Raw genomic sequence first — 15,424 nt, 5'->3', positions numbered from 1 at the left:
AAATATGAGACCAATTCCAAAAAAAATCTTGAAAAATCTAGTTTCATATTATGATTTTTAATTATTTTGGTGACTTAATTTAATATTTTTTATGAATTACTTGATTTTTAATGATTTTAATTCATTTTAAAATACTTTTTGACTTTTAAAAAAATACAAAAATATTTTCATAGCATCTATTTGATAGTTTAATTCATATTATGCTATTTTTTATTACTTTTAATTACTTTCTGATTTCAAAAATTTGTGAGAAAATTAGTCAAAGCTTGTTTGACTATATTGAACCTATGAGAATTTAATTGGACTTTTTAAAGTTGTTTTGAATTAAGTTTGAGGTTCCATTTGGTTTGTTCATTTTTTATTTGTATTTTCTTTTAATTCAAAAAATGCCAAAAAAAATTCATTGACTTCTTGACTTGTTATCTTCATCTCTCTTCTGTTTGGTGTTGATTGAGGTTAAATTGATTCAACTTTGATCAAATTCATTGAATTTTGTAGTATGAAAATCCTTAAGGATCATCACTTAGAAAGATGAATGAATTTGATCAAGGATGAGTTATCCCTTGATCAATTGGGATTGTTTGTTGACTTCTTACCATCTTCATCCCTTTCTTTCCATCAATGGCCAATGAGTTAAAGTCTTGAGGTTGGTCTTGGCAAATGAGAAGTCTAACCTTCTTTAATCCAAACCAAACTCAACTTGATCCATGATCAAGTGAGTTATTTTGTGTCAAAGATAGGTTGCTTCTTGGTCAAGCAAATAACCAAAAGTCAATACAAGGTCGTTCCCCTTTTGTTTTGGCATGGCAAGTTTATGGAGCTTGGCTTACTAGTCATGACCTCTAACTTGTGTTATCTGCCTATATTTTTATTGACCGACCTCAAATAGGTGTGACTACTACATTAGTCCACTTACGATTGCTTAACATAGCGCTACATTGTCTTATGACAAGCTAACATAACCCTACTAATTACTAACTTTAATTTGAGCTTTTAATTTCTTGCCACTTACTTTTAATGTCATTTATTTCTTGCTCATTTGAGCACATATTTTATGTTTATGTCATTTTTCTTTTGCTCATTTGAGCCCATTATTGTATATAAATATGTTGCTATTTTATGTTGTTTGTGTTTGTTTTGATGTGAACAAAAATGCAAAAGGAGAAAGGAATTAGAATTAGGATTTACCCATGCTTATAGGAGTTCAAGAGCAACTAGGCCTCATGCCTTTAGAATGCAAAATTTGTTGAAGAGCAACTAGGCCACATGCCTTTAGAATGCTAAAACTCAAAGTTGACTTCAAAGGACTTCACTTTAAACTTATTCCTTGCCCATTCCACTTATTGTGTTATGAGCTTTTTGATGTTTGCTTTTGTGTGATAGGGATCCCATCTTGAGATTGTGAAAAGAGGACCATTGTCATGGGTAACCAAGTTAAGAGCCAAGCCAAATGAAGATCCTAGGAGCTTGAATCATTGATTGCTTGTTTGTGTGCTAAATCCAAAGGAAAGGAGCATCTTGAGTCATATCTATGACTCAAAGAAAAGGAACTCCAAGGGTTTTTCTTTCCCCTCTTATCTTTGTATGCTTTAGGACTAGCCCTTCTTTCTTCCCCTCACTCTAACCAAGCCAAAAATCATTTTCAAAACTTTGACTTTGTTTCAAATTAGAAACCTAGGCCTTAAGCCTTTGACTTTTCAAAACCATTTTCATAAATACTCATTGTAAATGAACACTAATCCAACTTTGACCTCATTTTGTAAATAAATCTAACTTGTAAATATAACTCATTTCAAGTTGTTTTGTGGTTCCAATGGCCACTTTGTAAAACCTTTTCAGAAACATTAGTCATAGGTTTGAGTTATCATAATGGTTGATGTAAATCTCACCTTATCCTTAGTGTTGGATTATAAGCCTTCCATGCTTATTATAGGGTTAACCCCTCACTAGCATGTTGAAGCCTTCCTCACATGGTGGATTGTTGGTTTATGTTGAGTTTTCTCCCTTTGATAACAAAAGACCTTAAGGCTTTTGATTAAAATCAATTCACCAATCTTTGAGATTTTTACCCCGAACTACGAGGTTTTGATCCTCCTTTGTGATGGTACGTAGGCAATGGGTTCATCCATTCAAACAACAAAATTTGTAAATATAATCTATTCTCTTCTCATCCTTCCAATCTTGTGCCCAAATCTTTTCACAAATACCAACCTACAACACATATTTGCTAAAAGAGGTTACCTTAGAGTACTAAGGATGTTTTGGGTGTGTAAAACCTTCCCATTTCATAACCAACCCCCTTACCTAGATCTCCGACATTTTTATTAGTTTTTGATTTGAAAAACTTCTTACTTGGACAAATAAAAGTGTGGTGGCGACTCGAATTGTATGTTGACTTTTGGTTTAGTCAATAAACCTAAAAGTAACGAAAACCCCGCTACACATATGAAAATAATTCCAAACAAAAAGTTACTAAAAATGACATTCCAAACAACTTTCATGTTTAAGTCAAGAGCTAGTTTTGCTTGGAAAGTCATTTTGTATGGTGAAAGATTATAGGTCATTTTGTTTGAACCCTAGTTTGGAGGTCAACTTCCCAAGACCATAACTTCCTCAATATTTATGATATGAAATCCATTCAAATTCCATGATCAAATTCAAGATGTCTACTTCAACTTTTATGTTTAGAGGAAGCTCAAATTCAACTTGAAAATGCATGTGCCAAAAGGAAACATTATAGATTATTTTGGGCCAATACCATTGAACAAGTGATTTTCCTTAACTTCTAAAATACATAACTCCTTCATGACAAATCCAAATAAGGTCAAATTTGTTACCAAATTGAAGAGGTTTGAAAGCGATATAACTTTGATGAAGGAACTTTTCTCATTTGAAGTCCATAGAAAAAGTTATTCAAGGTGGAAGAAGTGAACATTTTCCAATATGTTTGATTCCCCAAACTTCCACCTCAAAATGCATCATGATCCAAGCTTCAAATGAAAAAGCATTAAACATTAAAGTTATTCCCCTTGATCTCACCTTTCCAAAAAGTCTAACATCATCTCATTTGGCCAAAGAATGAAGGACTTGCGCATGGGTGTAAGTTGAAGGACCATTTGGATGTTTTCCACTTCCACTTTTCATACACAATTGCATGGCCTTCCAACATGAATTCAGCATGATGCACACTCATTTTTGGATCAAAGCACATCACTTGATGGGCTTATCACAAGCCCATGCAAGCATGCAAAGAGAATTTTCAAAAATTGCCAAAATTGGAAGTGTGTGGAAATCAATCTCATGGCCAATAAATAAGACCTTCATTGCTCAGAATTAAGGACCTCATGCCCGAGCTTTGAACCTGCAACCCCAAACCCCCACCATTGAAGGATAAGCTTGAAGTTTTTCTTTGAAAATCGAGTTTAAATTCTCCATCTGTTTTGAGATTGAAACTCCAAGATTCCATACCTTTACTTGATCCATTTCACTTCCAACAAGCATCTGAAGCAAGGCTAAGCATAATTGAAAGCAAGATCATGCCAATCTGAAGCTCCATTGAAGGTGAATTTTCAGAATTTTCATCTCTTCGTTTCTTCCTCAATTCTTTATCATTCTTGTTGATTTTTGGTTGTCTGAAGTCCTATCAATGTAGGCAAGAAGATTGAGTTGCTTTGAGGTCAAATCGAAGCAACTCAGTTCATGATCCTCAAAATTCAAATCCCTGTATCTTTTTATATACATGGAATTGGAAAAAATTGAGGCCATATTCGTGCTCCTGAGCATTTTTCCTTCTAAATAGTGTATTCACTTTTAATTTTCCTTTGAGTTGAGCTTGAACCAGACCGGTGGCTCTCACCGGAGAAGATGATCGAAGCTAGGGCTCCGGTGGTGTGCTGGCTTGTCCAGGACCATCTGATCTGAGTCTCATTTTCTAATCTGAGTCTCATTTTCTAATCTCACACGCCTATTGTGATTACCATGCCTGCAGCGTGTTTGACTCGTGTGCATGTGGAACGCGCGCTCTTGGCCATCTGATCTACCACCTCAATTAATGAGGGAGATCAGATGGCCCCTATTTTTTTTATTTTCTATTTATTCCGTTTAATCCCTTATATTAAATTAATTGTTATTAATTTCATTTTTAATCCAAAAAATATGGGACTTTCACCAAAAAAATTCAAATTTTTTCCTCTTTCATTTTCTGAATTAAAATTATTTTTTGGATTAATTTTGATTTTTTTATGATTTAATTGGTTTTGTGCATATTTTTAATTGTTTAAAAATACTTCTGACTTTCAAAAATTATGAAATTTTTTGTCTAAAGTCCTTTGACCTTGTTTGACCTAGGATAAATCTCTTGGCCATTTATTTGGTGTTTTAAAGAGGTTTTAGGTTTTTGATCAAACATAATTCAATTTAAATGCATTTTTATTTGATTTTTAATTGATTAGGTGTGTAGAAGTTATGTTGAGCCATTTTTATTGACTTGTAAAGTTTGACTATGTGCTTGGGCCTTGGTCCAGGTTGATTTGACTTTTGTTGGATTAAAATCATTGGATTTAGGGGATTGGTGAAATGCACATTTCATCTCCTAAAATGAATGAATGATTTTAATTTGATAAAATTCCTCCCATGACCAATTTGTGTTTCTCTCATCTCCCCTCCCTATTCATCTTCAATCCCATTCTATCCCATCCCTTTCATTCACTAATGAAGTCTCAATATCCTAAGGCTAATTGGTTCATCAATACCTTTGTGTTAGATGAACCAATACAAGTATGGATGAGATTATGTCCATCCTTTGATCATTTTCTTTTTGTGTGTGGTATGTTTTAGGAGTATGGTTCATTATACCATATCTCTAACATGCATTAACACACAAATTTCTATTGCCCATCAACAGATAGTTGTGACTTCTACATAAGTCCAATTACGATTGCTTAACGTATCGCTAAATTTTGACCCAAAGGCATATCATTCTAGTAAGTGAGATTATAAGTCTCTCCCCTTTCATGGTATTATGTGGAAACTTGACCTTTTTTCCTTCCTTTGGAAGATGTCTTGGTTTAAGGATCCATGCTTGTGAATAGAGGGTTGAGTGTTCTCCAAAGAATGACTTAATCGATTGAAAAGAAAAACTTCACTAACATCTAATCAACTAACATTTGACTAACTCTCATTATTATTGCTTTTAATTTCAAGTCATTTACTTTATGCAATTTAAATTCAAGTCATTTACCATTTCATTTGCAATTTACATATCATTTAACTTGTTTATGTTTATGCCATTTTCATTTTGCTCACTTGAGCCATATATTGTGATTGTATATATTTGCTTGTATATTTTGTTTGTGTTTATGGTCTTAGGACCTTAAAATACTTAATAAACAACAAAAATCATAAAAAATATTTTTGTGGACTGTGGGATTTGATATGAGCTTTGGACTTAGAATTAGGCAACATTTCCTATGCAAGAGGACTTGGCCAATGCCAACATTTTTTGAGACCAAGGTATTGTAATTTGAGCTTCCATCTGATGCAAGTATTGGGATCCACATGAATTCATATGCTACATGGTCTTGATGCAAATATTATTTTGAACCTGTGTCTAATGCCTTATTTTGAGCGAATCAAGAAGTATGTCATATGGTACATGGAAGATTAAGAAGAAGACTGTGAAGTTGCTTGCTTGGATGTGGCTATCTTTATTTGATGCCTTGCTCTTCATATTGCTACTTGCTTATTGATATTGCTTGATTTAAAATCCAAAGAGAAAAGTGGGTTTCTATATGACATTCTTGTCTATTGGATTGCATCCCACTGGTCAGATCTTTTCAACTCTTAACTTTTAAATTTTATGCTTAGGATTAGTCTCTTCACCTCCTCCCATTTCTTAAATTTCAAATCTCTCCCCCTTTCAAAAACCTTCTTTGCTTGTGATTTCTAAACTTAGAGTTTATTGCAAATTAGAAACTTTGGCCTTAAGCCATTGCATTTTAAAACTCTTTTCTTAAATCAAACTTGTAAATGAATCTAACCATATTGACTTAAAATTTCAAAAGACAAAAAGAACTAACACTCATTCAAACTCTTTTAGGCCTTTTGTGCCTCTTTTAAACTTAAATTTTGATTAAAAGTAATCCACTTATTTTGAAATTGATACCACGAACTATGAGGTTTTGATCCCTCATTTTTATGTTGGTACGTAGGCACAAGTCCGAAGGTCTTGTCAAACACAAAAATATAATTAATGAATTCTCTTCGCATCCCCACACTCTATTTATTGTAAACATCTTTTATACTAAAAACACATACACATATAAAAAAGCGCTCCTTAGGAGTACCTAGGACACTTTGGGTACTAACACCTTTCTTCTGTGTAACCAACCCCCTTACCTGTAATCTCTGGCATTTTATTAGTTTTGATTTGAAAACTTCTTATCTTTGGGTTTTGTTTGTACTTTTCCCGTTACCTTTGGAAACAATAAAAGCGTTGTGGTAACTTTGGTTTTATTGATGTGAAGTTTATCCATAGCTTAATGGTTGTCGCGGGGGAAAATTCTGAGTGTAAGCTATTGATTAACTTAACTCGATTGAAACAGAGTCGCCACCTAATTTTTATTTATTCCAAAAGGAAAAGGGAGAAATATCGAGAAACCCCTAAAGAAAACTAGGTACGAAAGTCAGTTACGCAAGGGGAAGGTATTAACACCCCTCACGTTCGTAGTACTCTACAGTATCCACACAAGTCTGTTTGTTCTAAGGGTGTCTAAGTCTAAAGCTTAAAAGCTAAGGAGGAATGCAATGCATGATAGAAGGTTAATTTATTTACAAAGAAAAAAAGAAAAGGTTTTTATTAATGTGCCTGACATGGTTGTGAACCTTTGTGCCTACGTACCCCTTAGTGAGGGATCAGGGCATTCATAGTTCACCTTAAAAAGTTTGTTTGTTTGTGTTTTTTAGGCGGATAATGTTACATTCACACTCTAGCTTTTTGACGACTTACCGCCTGACCTTAGGGACTTACACGTCGCATTTTACGGAATGTTAATACACATCCTTTGTTAAGAAGAAGGTTTGCAAAAGAAAAAAGGGCCAAAAGGCCAAAAAGAGTTTGATTTGGTTTATATTTTGTTGTAGATAGTGATGAGTTAATCCCAATGTAGGGACACTCTTCCTTCTCCACTTTCATGAAAAAGATTTTAGAATTGGTCCACAATAAACGGCTATGAATAAGAGAAATAATGGTAAACGGAATGTACCACCTCATTACCCTCCTGTTACTTAAGTCTCGTAAAATGTGAACCAACTCGTTACGGCTTAGTGTTTTGAATTTGATTAATAAAAAGAAGGTATAATTCAAAAGAAAGAAGAAAAGGCTAAGGGGAGACTACACAAAGCCCTAACTTGTCATGCAATAGTGGCCCTAAAGTTGAGGATATGGGAGACTAAGCAAAACCCTAATGTTAGCATGCATGGATAGAATCCTAAGGTCTAATGACTTATCTTGCATAAGATGAAGTCAAATCCTAAGGGAGCATGGAAAAAAAGAATAAAGAAGTAAGCAAAGATAAACAACATGCATACTAAGATCAAGCAACAAAACACACTCACGGAGAGGATGCATAAGATCACCACAAGATGTAATGCACACGGAGCAATACTCAAGTAATCTATGCAAAACAAAACAAACTAATGTATGATCAAATATCCATGTGACAAGGCAACGACAAGCCCAAAGTCATCAACATATCACAAAGGATGCCAAATGATCAAATCACTAAGGCTAAAGCACAAAACAAACATAATTCACATAAGTGAGAGATATCATCATACAAAGGAATCATATATCAAAAGTCAAACAAGGAAGGTATGATCACTAAAGGATCAAAACAAACAAGAGAAGGTGGTAGCTAAGACATACTAATAAGTATCAATCATTGAACATCATTCAAGAAATGAAACAATCCTCAAGATACAAAACTAGCTAGCGAAAACATCAAACAAAGCTCAAAGGAAGCAAATTTGTAATGCAAGCAAGAAGGAAGGACAAAGATTAAAGTAATGAAATATTCACATACACATGAAAAAATACTTCAAATATAGATCCTCCACCCTAAAGGTCTCACCATCAAAGAGGAAAGAAAACAAAGTGGGAGGAGGAGAAATGTTGCTTCCCAAAAGTCATCAAAGTTGACATGTAATTGAATGCAAGCCATAGAATCATAGAAGCTATACCTTAAAGGTAAAATGACTTTAGAAGTCAGTAGAAAACACACAAGATTTAATTCAATATGGATCAAAGGTAATGGGCAAAGGAACACATCAAAATAATCTCCTAACCTTGATCACATATGAATGGAAATAAAGCAACAAAGACAATCATAGCAAACATAAGTTAGGGAGCTTAAATGGATCAACCAAAATTATCTTAATTCCCAAAAGATTTCATGATAATAAGATAAATAAATGAGAATCATCTCTTTAATGGTTTGCATCAATGCATTCCATGTATCTCACAAAAACCACAAATAAGCGTAAGAAAGAAACACAATAAAAGAGAGAGATCAAGGTGATCAAATGAATTCAAATGCCTCTCAAGTCTTTTATAAGTCTATACTTGACCTTATCATTCTTCTAAGCATCAATGGAGTCAAGGTCAAAGCAAAAGTTGGCTCAAAAGATCAAAAGGATAGGAAACTAGGGTTTACAAAACACACAAACTTATATGCTTAAGGTAAAAGCCAAATGATCAACTTTAAAATTTCCAAAAATTGAAAATAAGTTGACATACCAATTAAGCATCCAAATGATCATAACATACCCAAAAATAAGCCTTAAATTATATCCACAAGCTTCAAAATGAAGTTGGGTTCAATTACACTAGGCAAAAGGGATGCTCATGATAAAAAAACCAAAGAAAATAGAAAAATAGGATATAAAATCCAAACAAAATATTTATAGGAGCTCAAACCTCTAACAAGTCATAGGCATATCCTTGCTCAAGCCGAAAGATCAAGGAAGCACCAAAACAAAAAGAAAAGTTGAAACTAGCTCACAAACTAGTCTCAAAAAACATTTGAACAAAATAAATTTGGACAAGGCAAAAAAACAGAAGCAAAAAATCTACAAAAATAACAAATATCAACTTAACATCTTATAAAAGCTAGAAAATATTTTTGTAAATTTTTATGACCAATGGAAGTGAAGGAATTACGTTGAAACTTCATGTAAAAGCCATAAAACCTCAAAAATCCATTTAAATCCTGTCCTATTTTTTATAACAAAGCAAAACTAAAAATAAATTTGGTCCAAGACTACCAAAAATTCCATAAAACTCAGAGGAATATGATTTTTTTTTTAGATTTTTAGGGTTCATAAATTGGCCATAAATAGTTAAATTCATAAGCTATATAAAAGAAATAACAAAATAAACACATTTTAGAAATTAAAATACCAAAAATAGAAAACTAAATGATAAAATAACAAATAGACACAAATACCTTTTAGCACATATTTTTTTTTATAATTAAAAATATTTTTAATAAAATAAACAAGTAAAAGACAATAGAAGAAAATAAATTACTTAAAACAAAGTTGGTCAAACATGTCCACATGGTATTCCATGCCAAGCCAATCAAAACAAATCCAATCAGTGGATGCTAGAGGACAAAAACAAGGTGAGCCAACCACAACGCGCCAAATGGCCATGCAAAAGCAAACCAATTTTAAAATCTCCTCATAAAATCGTGAAACACGATTTTCAAGCTGACTACTTCCAGTCTATTTTTCTCCTTCATTTCTTAACAAAATAAAAAGTTGTAAATAACCAAAATTGTAGATCTCAGAGAGATCTATAACTTTGGTTTAGAAATTTTTTCAAAAGGATGAAAGATGAGAGAGAAATCTGGGCGAGAAGTTGACTTAAAATCACTTTTTCACTTGAAATCATGTTTCACGAATTTCACCCAGGTAACTTCACTTCCATTTTTCTCCTTCATTTCTTGATGAAATGAAAAGTTGTAAACACCAAAGTTATAGATCACAGAGTGATCTACAACTTTGGTTTAGAAATATTTTCAAAAGGATGAATGATGAGAGAGAAATCTGGGAGAGAAGTTGGCTAAAAATCACTTTTCATCAAATAACTTCCAATCCAAAAATCAGAAAATCAAGCAAGAATCAATCGAAAGTTTCAAAATGAAAAATGTTCTAAACAACATCAAGAACACATACAATAATTTCCAGATTTTGAAGTGCCATGGTTAGGGTTTTGTAAGCTTACCAAGTGGAGAAAGAGTCAACTGCCCTCTTGTGCTTCCAAAATCTTGTAAATTCTTCTTCCTTCAACTCAAATAAAGAGTTTTGATATTAAGAAATTCTGGAGAAAAAGCTTGATTCAAGAGGGATAAAGATAAGACCAATTTGGTTATTTTTTCTGAAAGGGGGAAGAGAGAGCCTGTGTGTATTGAAATGGACAACTTGGCTTTCTTATATAGGCCCACAAAGTGAGGGTAGAAGAGTCATTGCAAGCAAAGAGACGTTGAAGGGCATAAATGGAAGATAAGACCAAAAATCAACTTGCTAAGGAAGACTGTGTTTTATTCACATTTGTCAAGGGGGTTTATGTGTTTTGGATACCTCCCAAGTTCAGTAGTAAATAGGAAAAAGATGGTACAAGTTAGTGGAGTGTAGAGAGAGAAATATCAAAGTTGGCAATTTTGGCAAAAATGAGGATTTAAGTGCAAAATTGGCCAAAATGGTTGCATGGGTGCAAATAGAAGGCAAGGTAATCTCATTCACGACCCAAATATGTTATGGGCTTGATTTGAGTCAACAAGAATGGCTACATTTTGAGAAAATGGAGTATATGCAAAACTAGGTTTTAGTAAATTAACAAAAACCATCCCTTGGTCTCATGGCCATAACTTTCTCAATTTTGAGAGTTAGTTCATGCTCTTGTACTTTTTTGAAAGGTCTTGAGATTCAATATAACTTTCATCTTGGTAGAAATTTGGTTTGAAGCATTTAAAATCCCCAAACGTGGTATCGAAAATGGATGAACGGTGAAAATTACCCATAATTCTCAAAAGTGACCTATAATGTCTTGCTCCATAACTCAAAATAAGAATTTGTTGGACATGGAAACATATTGACAAACTTGTAGGTCTTATTCCCAAATTTTTAGGCATTTAAAGTTTGCAAATTTTCAATAAAAAAAAGAGGAAGTTATAAATTTTACAAAATCAAGACTATGAAGTAACTTTTACACTTAGAAACATTTCCACTTCACCAAGTTACTTCATGAACAAGTTAGCTTCCAAAACCACATTTCCCTTGAATTTTTTTCACCAAAATCCATATGATGTTGAAACATGATTTTTGACTTCAACTTTGACCAAAAGTCCACTTGGTCAACAATTGACTTTTGTTGACTTTTGCTCAAATAATCAAATACTCAAGAATAAGCCACTGGACACCAAATAATACCCACCAAAGGTCCATGATCCAAATGAGGATGCCCTAGTACACATACAAGCCATTGAGAACCAAGTTGCTCAAGAAATTTGTCTGAAACAACCTTTGACCAACAATTGACTTTTTCACTAGTACACATACAAGCCATTGAGAACCAAGTTGCTCAAGAAATTTGTTTGAAACAACCTTTGACCAACAATTGACTTTTTCACTGATCAGGTCAAAATTCAACAATCATCCAATGTAATGCTTTGAGAAGTCTTGTGATGAATCCAATGGTCATACTTGATACCTTGGGCCATAAATTGATCAAAGAAACCAATTCTTGATGAAAATTCAACTCAATTCTTGAAAGGGGCCAAAACCCTAATTCCTGATCAAAAAGGCTTAAGGGCCAAGTAACTAAAGCTACACCCTGATTCCTTAAAGATTTTAGGGGAATTTCAAAAAGCCAATGATCTTGAATCAATAAGATACTCATGAGTATGAGGTCCCACACAACTTTCCTTGAAAACTTCCATCTTCAACTGATGATCACAAGCTCTAGAAATCCTTGATCCCACACACAAGTACCAATGTAAATGCAATGTATGAGAAGCAATAAGCATATGATGGTTGAAAACCAAGTGGGCAAATTTTTGGGTGGAACAACTGCCCCTATTCAATCAACTTAAACCTGAGAGAGAAAAAACAGAGTTTTGAACTATCAAGGTAGATGGGGATTGAATACCAAAAGAACCATAAAATTTGCAATCTGGGTGAAACAAACACGGTTCCAAACCCAAAAGAAGCAGAACCAGGTACGAAAATGACCAACGCAGGGTCAGACCCAAGAAGAAGTGGTCAACGCCAAACCAAATCAAAGAGAGTGTCCAAACAAAAGGAGAGATGGTCAATGCACGATCAAATTAAACAACTGGCCAACGCAAGGCCAAACCAAAATAAGAAATGATCAATGCAAGATCAAAACAACAACTGACTAACGCGAGGCCGAACCAAAGAGAAGAAATGATCAACGCAAGATCAAATCAACAACTAAAACTGACCAATGCAAGGCCAAACCAAAATGAGAAATGATCAACGCAAGATCAAAACAACAATTAACCAAGACAAGGCTAAAACAAAATAAGAAATGATCAATGCAAGATCAAATCAACAACCAAAACTGACCAACGCAAGGCCAAACCAAAATGATAAATGATCAATGCAAGATCAAAACAAAACAATTGACCAACGCAAGGCCAAGCCAAAGAGAAGAAATAATCAACGCAAGATCAAATCAACAACTAAAATTGACCAACGTAAGGCCAAAACAAAAAGAAGAAATGATCAACGCAAGATCAAATTAACAACTAAAATTGACCAACGCAAGGCCAAACCAAAACGAAAATGATTAACGCAAGATCAAAACAACAACTGACCAACGCAAGGCCAAACCAAAGAGAAGTAATGATCAACGCAAGATCAAATCAACAACTAAAACTGACCAACGCAAGGCCAAACCAAAACGAGAAATGATCAACGCAAGATCAAAGCAAAACAACTGACCAACGCAAGGCCAAGCCAGAGATAAGAAATGATCAACGCAAGATTAAATCAACAATTAAAACTGACCAACGCAAGGCCAAAACAAAATGAGAAATGATCAACGCAAGATCAAATCAAAGACTGAAACTGACCAATGTGAGGCCAAAGAGAAATGGTCAACGCTAGACCAAATCAAAAACTGAAACTGAACAATGCAAGGCCAAACAAAAAGAGGAATGATCAACACAAGATCAAACGAAAAACTGACCAACGTAAGGCCAAAGAGAAATAGCCACAAAACACTCAACAGGTGAATGCCCAACTTTGACCTCACAAAAGGATCACACAACAGGTGAAAGATTTCTTTGAATAATAATAGGTAACAAGCAAAATAAGCTTATGTCTTAATGCATGTTTGAATTTTTCTTTTTATTGATTTTTTCTTTTGGTAGTGTAAGACCCCAATTTTGTCCCTAAGATCCCTCATGGCATCATATCATATCATATCATTGCCTCAAGGATCATTGTGCACCTTTGCTTCCCTCCTAGTGGGTGGGTATCTTCTGAATGTGGTTCTTGATCACCAAGCATATATTGCATTTGTATATCATTGCTTTTCATTTGTTTACTAACCAAAAGTACAAAAATATTGTCATCTAACCATGTTACTTGCAGCTGAAGCAATCGACAGTCAATCAGTCAAGTCATTCATTGAGCAATAGATGGTGGCCATTCTTGAAGAATTTGGGCACCATGATCATTCATCAAGAGTTCATATGAGTTGTGACATCATTTGGAATCAAGATCTCAAGAGAAAGAGGTTTGAAATTCATCAGAACATGGCTCAGTCAACCAAAACCCTAGCAAAGTCAACTGTGGTCAACTGTGCATTTAATCAGGGATTGGAAGGTGTGAGATGGTTGGAAAGGTCTCATTCATGTCCATATAAGCTTCATATAACATTTCAAACATCCACAGTGAAGGATTTGAGGTCAGACAAGAAGTTTCCCAAAATAGTAAGGACCTGTAATTTTCACCTGCCAAAAATGGAAAGTCATTCTCCTCAAAATTACATTCTCAAGCAAGCTTCAAATCAAAATTTGTCCAACATGAAAGTTGAATATCTTGCTCTTTCCTTTCCAAAAAGTCCAAGAACACTCATCTCTCATGTGTGGTTGGCAAGTTATGATCAAATCATTTTTAGAAAATCTTGAACTTCAAAGTGGCATAACTCATGAACCATTTGGCCAATTTGGGTGATTCTTTTTTGAGAAAATCCCATTTGACATGTACTATCATAATGCATCATTACATTTCATCAAAAAGCATCACATAAAAAGGTCATTTTTCAAATGAACCAATTAAATTTTGGTGGGAAAAATAGTGATTTTCAAAAATACATGGAATTTTCATGCCAAGCCAATTCAAATTGCTTCTAAACATGATTTGTGACTTGCTTAAACTGGTTGTGCACTGTTCCATTGGTTCAAATTGAAAAAGGGCAATTTTGCCAAATGACATAACAAGCTTCATTCACTAATCCACTTCCAATTTGCTTAATCATGTTTAGTAGCTGGATTAACAGAGGGTATAAGAGCTTAATCATAACAGAAACGCCAGATCCACAATCATTTGCTCAGATCCCAAACCAAAAACTTCCAAATTCTCTCAATTTTCTCACACTTTTTTCACTTGTTCATCAAGAATTCATCATTCTTTTTGCTTCCTTTCGTGTTGTTCATCATTGGCAGGTGAAATTGAAGAACTGTTGAAGGCAAAAAGTGGAAGAACACTTGATAATCGTGACTGTTGAAGCAAGCTCCTTCACATGGCAGTTGGAAAATTCTGGTGATTCAAGCATTGTTGAGCTGAAGCAATGATTCTATTCATCTCCATCATCATTATAAGCCATCTGTTTCAATTGATCCAAGCAAAATTCGCACGAATTCAACAGCAGCTTCATCATAAGGTGAGATTTCAAATCCTTCGATTCTTGAAATCATGATGTGGCTTAGGTAGATCGTGGAACATAGGTTACACTGCAACTTAGATCATAGATTTTCATTAGGTATTGATGAAGTTATGTGGATCTGAACATTTGGATGTAAAACTTTCTTGGCTCGATCCGTGAAGCATGATTAGAATTAGGTTAATTTCTTGTTAGATTAGTGATCTACATGATGTGATGATTCGATTGGTATATCGCTTGCTGGTTTTTGTGAGAAAAAGTTCATGATGATGATGAACACCAAGATCGCGCGATGAACATTCGAATTTCATTCCAGATGTCGCGTTTGATCTTTGTTGCCTGGCCTTGCGTTCAAATTTGTTGTTTCCCGCGCCATGCTTCCAGTCACGTGGTGACACATCACTTAATGAAACGCAGAGTTTCATTAAGTGAGCGGCTTAATTACAACAA

At 34.2% G+C, this 15,424-nt stretch overlaps 1 protein-coding gene across 1 annotated transcript in view; it reads left to right on the top strand.

Annotated features, from left to right (window-relative positions):
* LOC127130170 (UTP--glucose-1-phosphate uridylyltransferase-like) overlaps positions 1 to 14,818 on the top strand; it is a gene marked incomplete at its 5' end in the record, with an annotated part of 28,230 nt that extends 13,412 nt beyond the window's left edge. The window contains one exon of the mRNA XM_051059237.1: positions 14,757 to 14,818. Within this exon, the coding sequence (XP_050915194.1) occupies positions 14,757 to 14,818 (62 nt within the window). The remainder of the gene's footprint in view (positions 1 to 14,756) is intronic.
* Positions 14,819 to 15,424: the final 606 nt, after the last annotated feature.

This window comes from Lathyrus oleraceus, chromosome 3 (assembly GCF_024323335.1).
Source record: "Lathyrus oleraceus cultivar Zhongwan6 chromosome 3, CAAS_Psat_ZW6_1.0, whole genome shotgun sequence".
In the NCBI taxonomy this organism is placed as follows: domain Eukaryota; kingdom Viridiplantae; phylum Streptophyta; class Magnoliopsida; order Fabales; family Fabaceae; genus Lathyrus; species Lathyrus oleraceus.
Note: the sequence above shows the minus strand (reverse complement) of the source record. Positions and strands in the feature narration are given on the sequence as shown.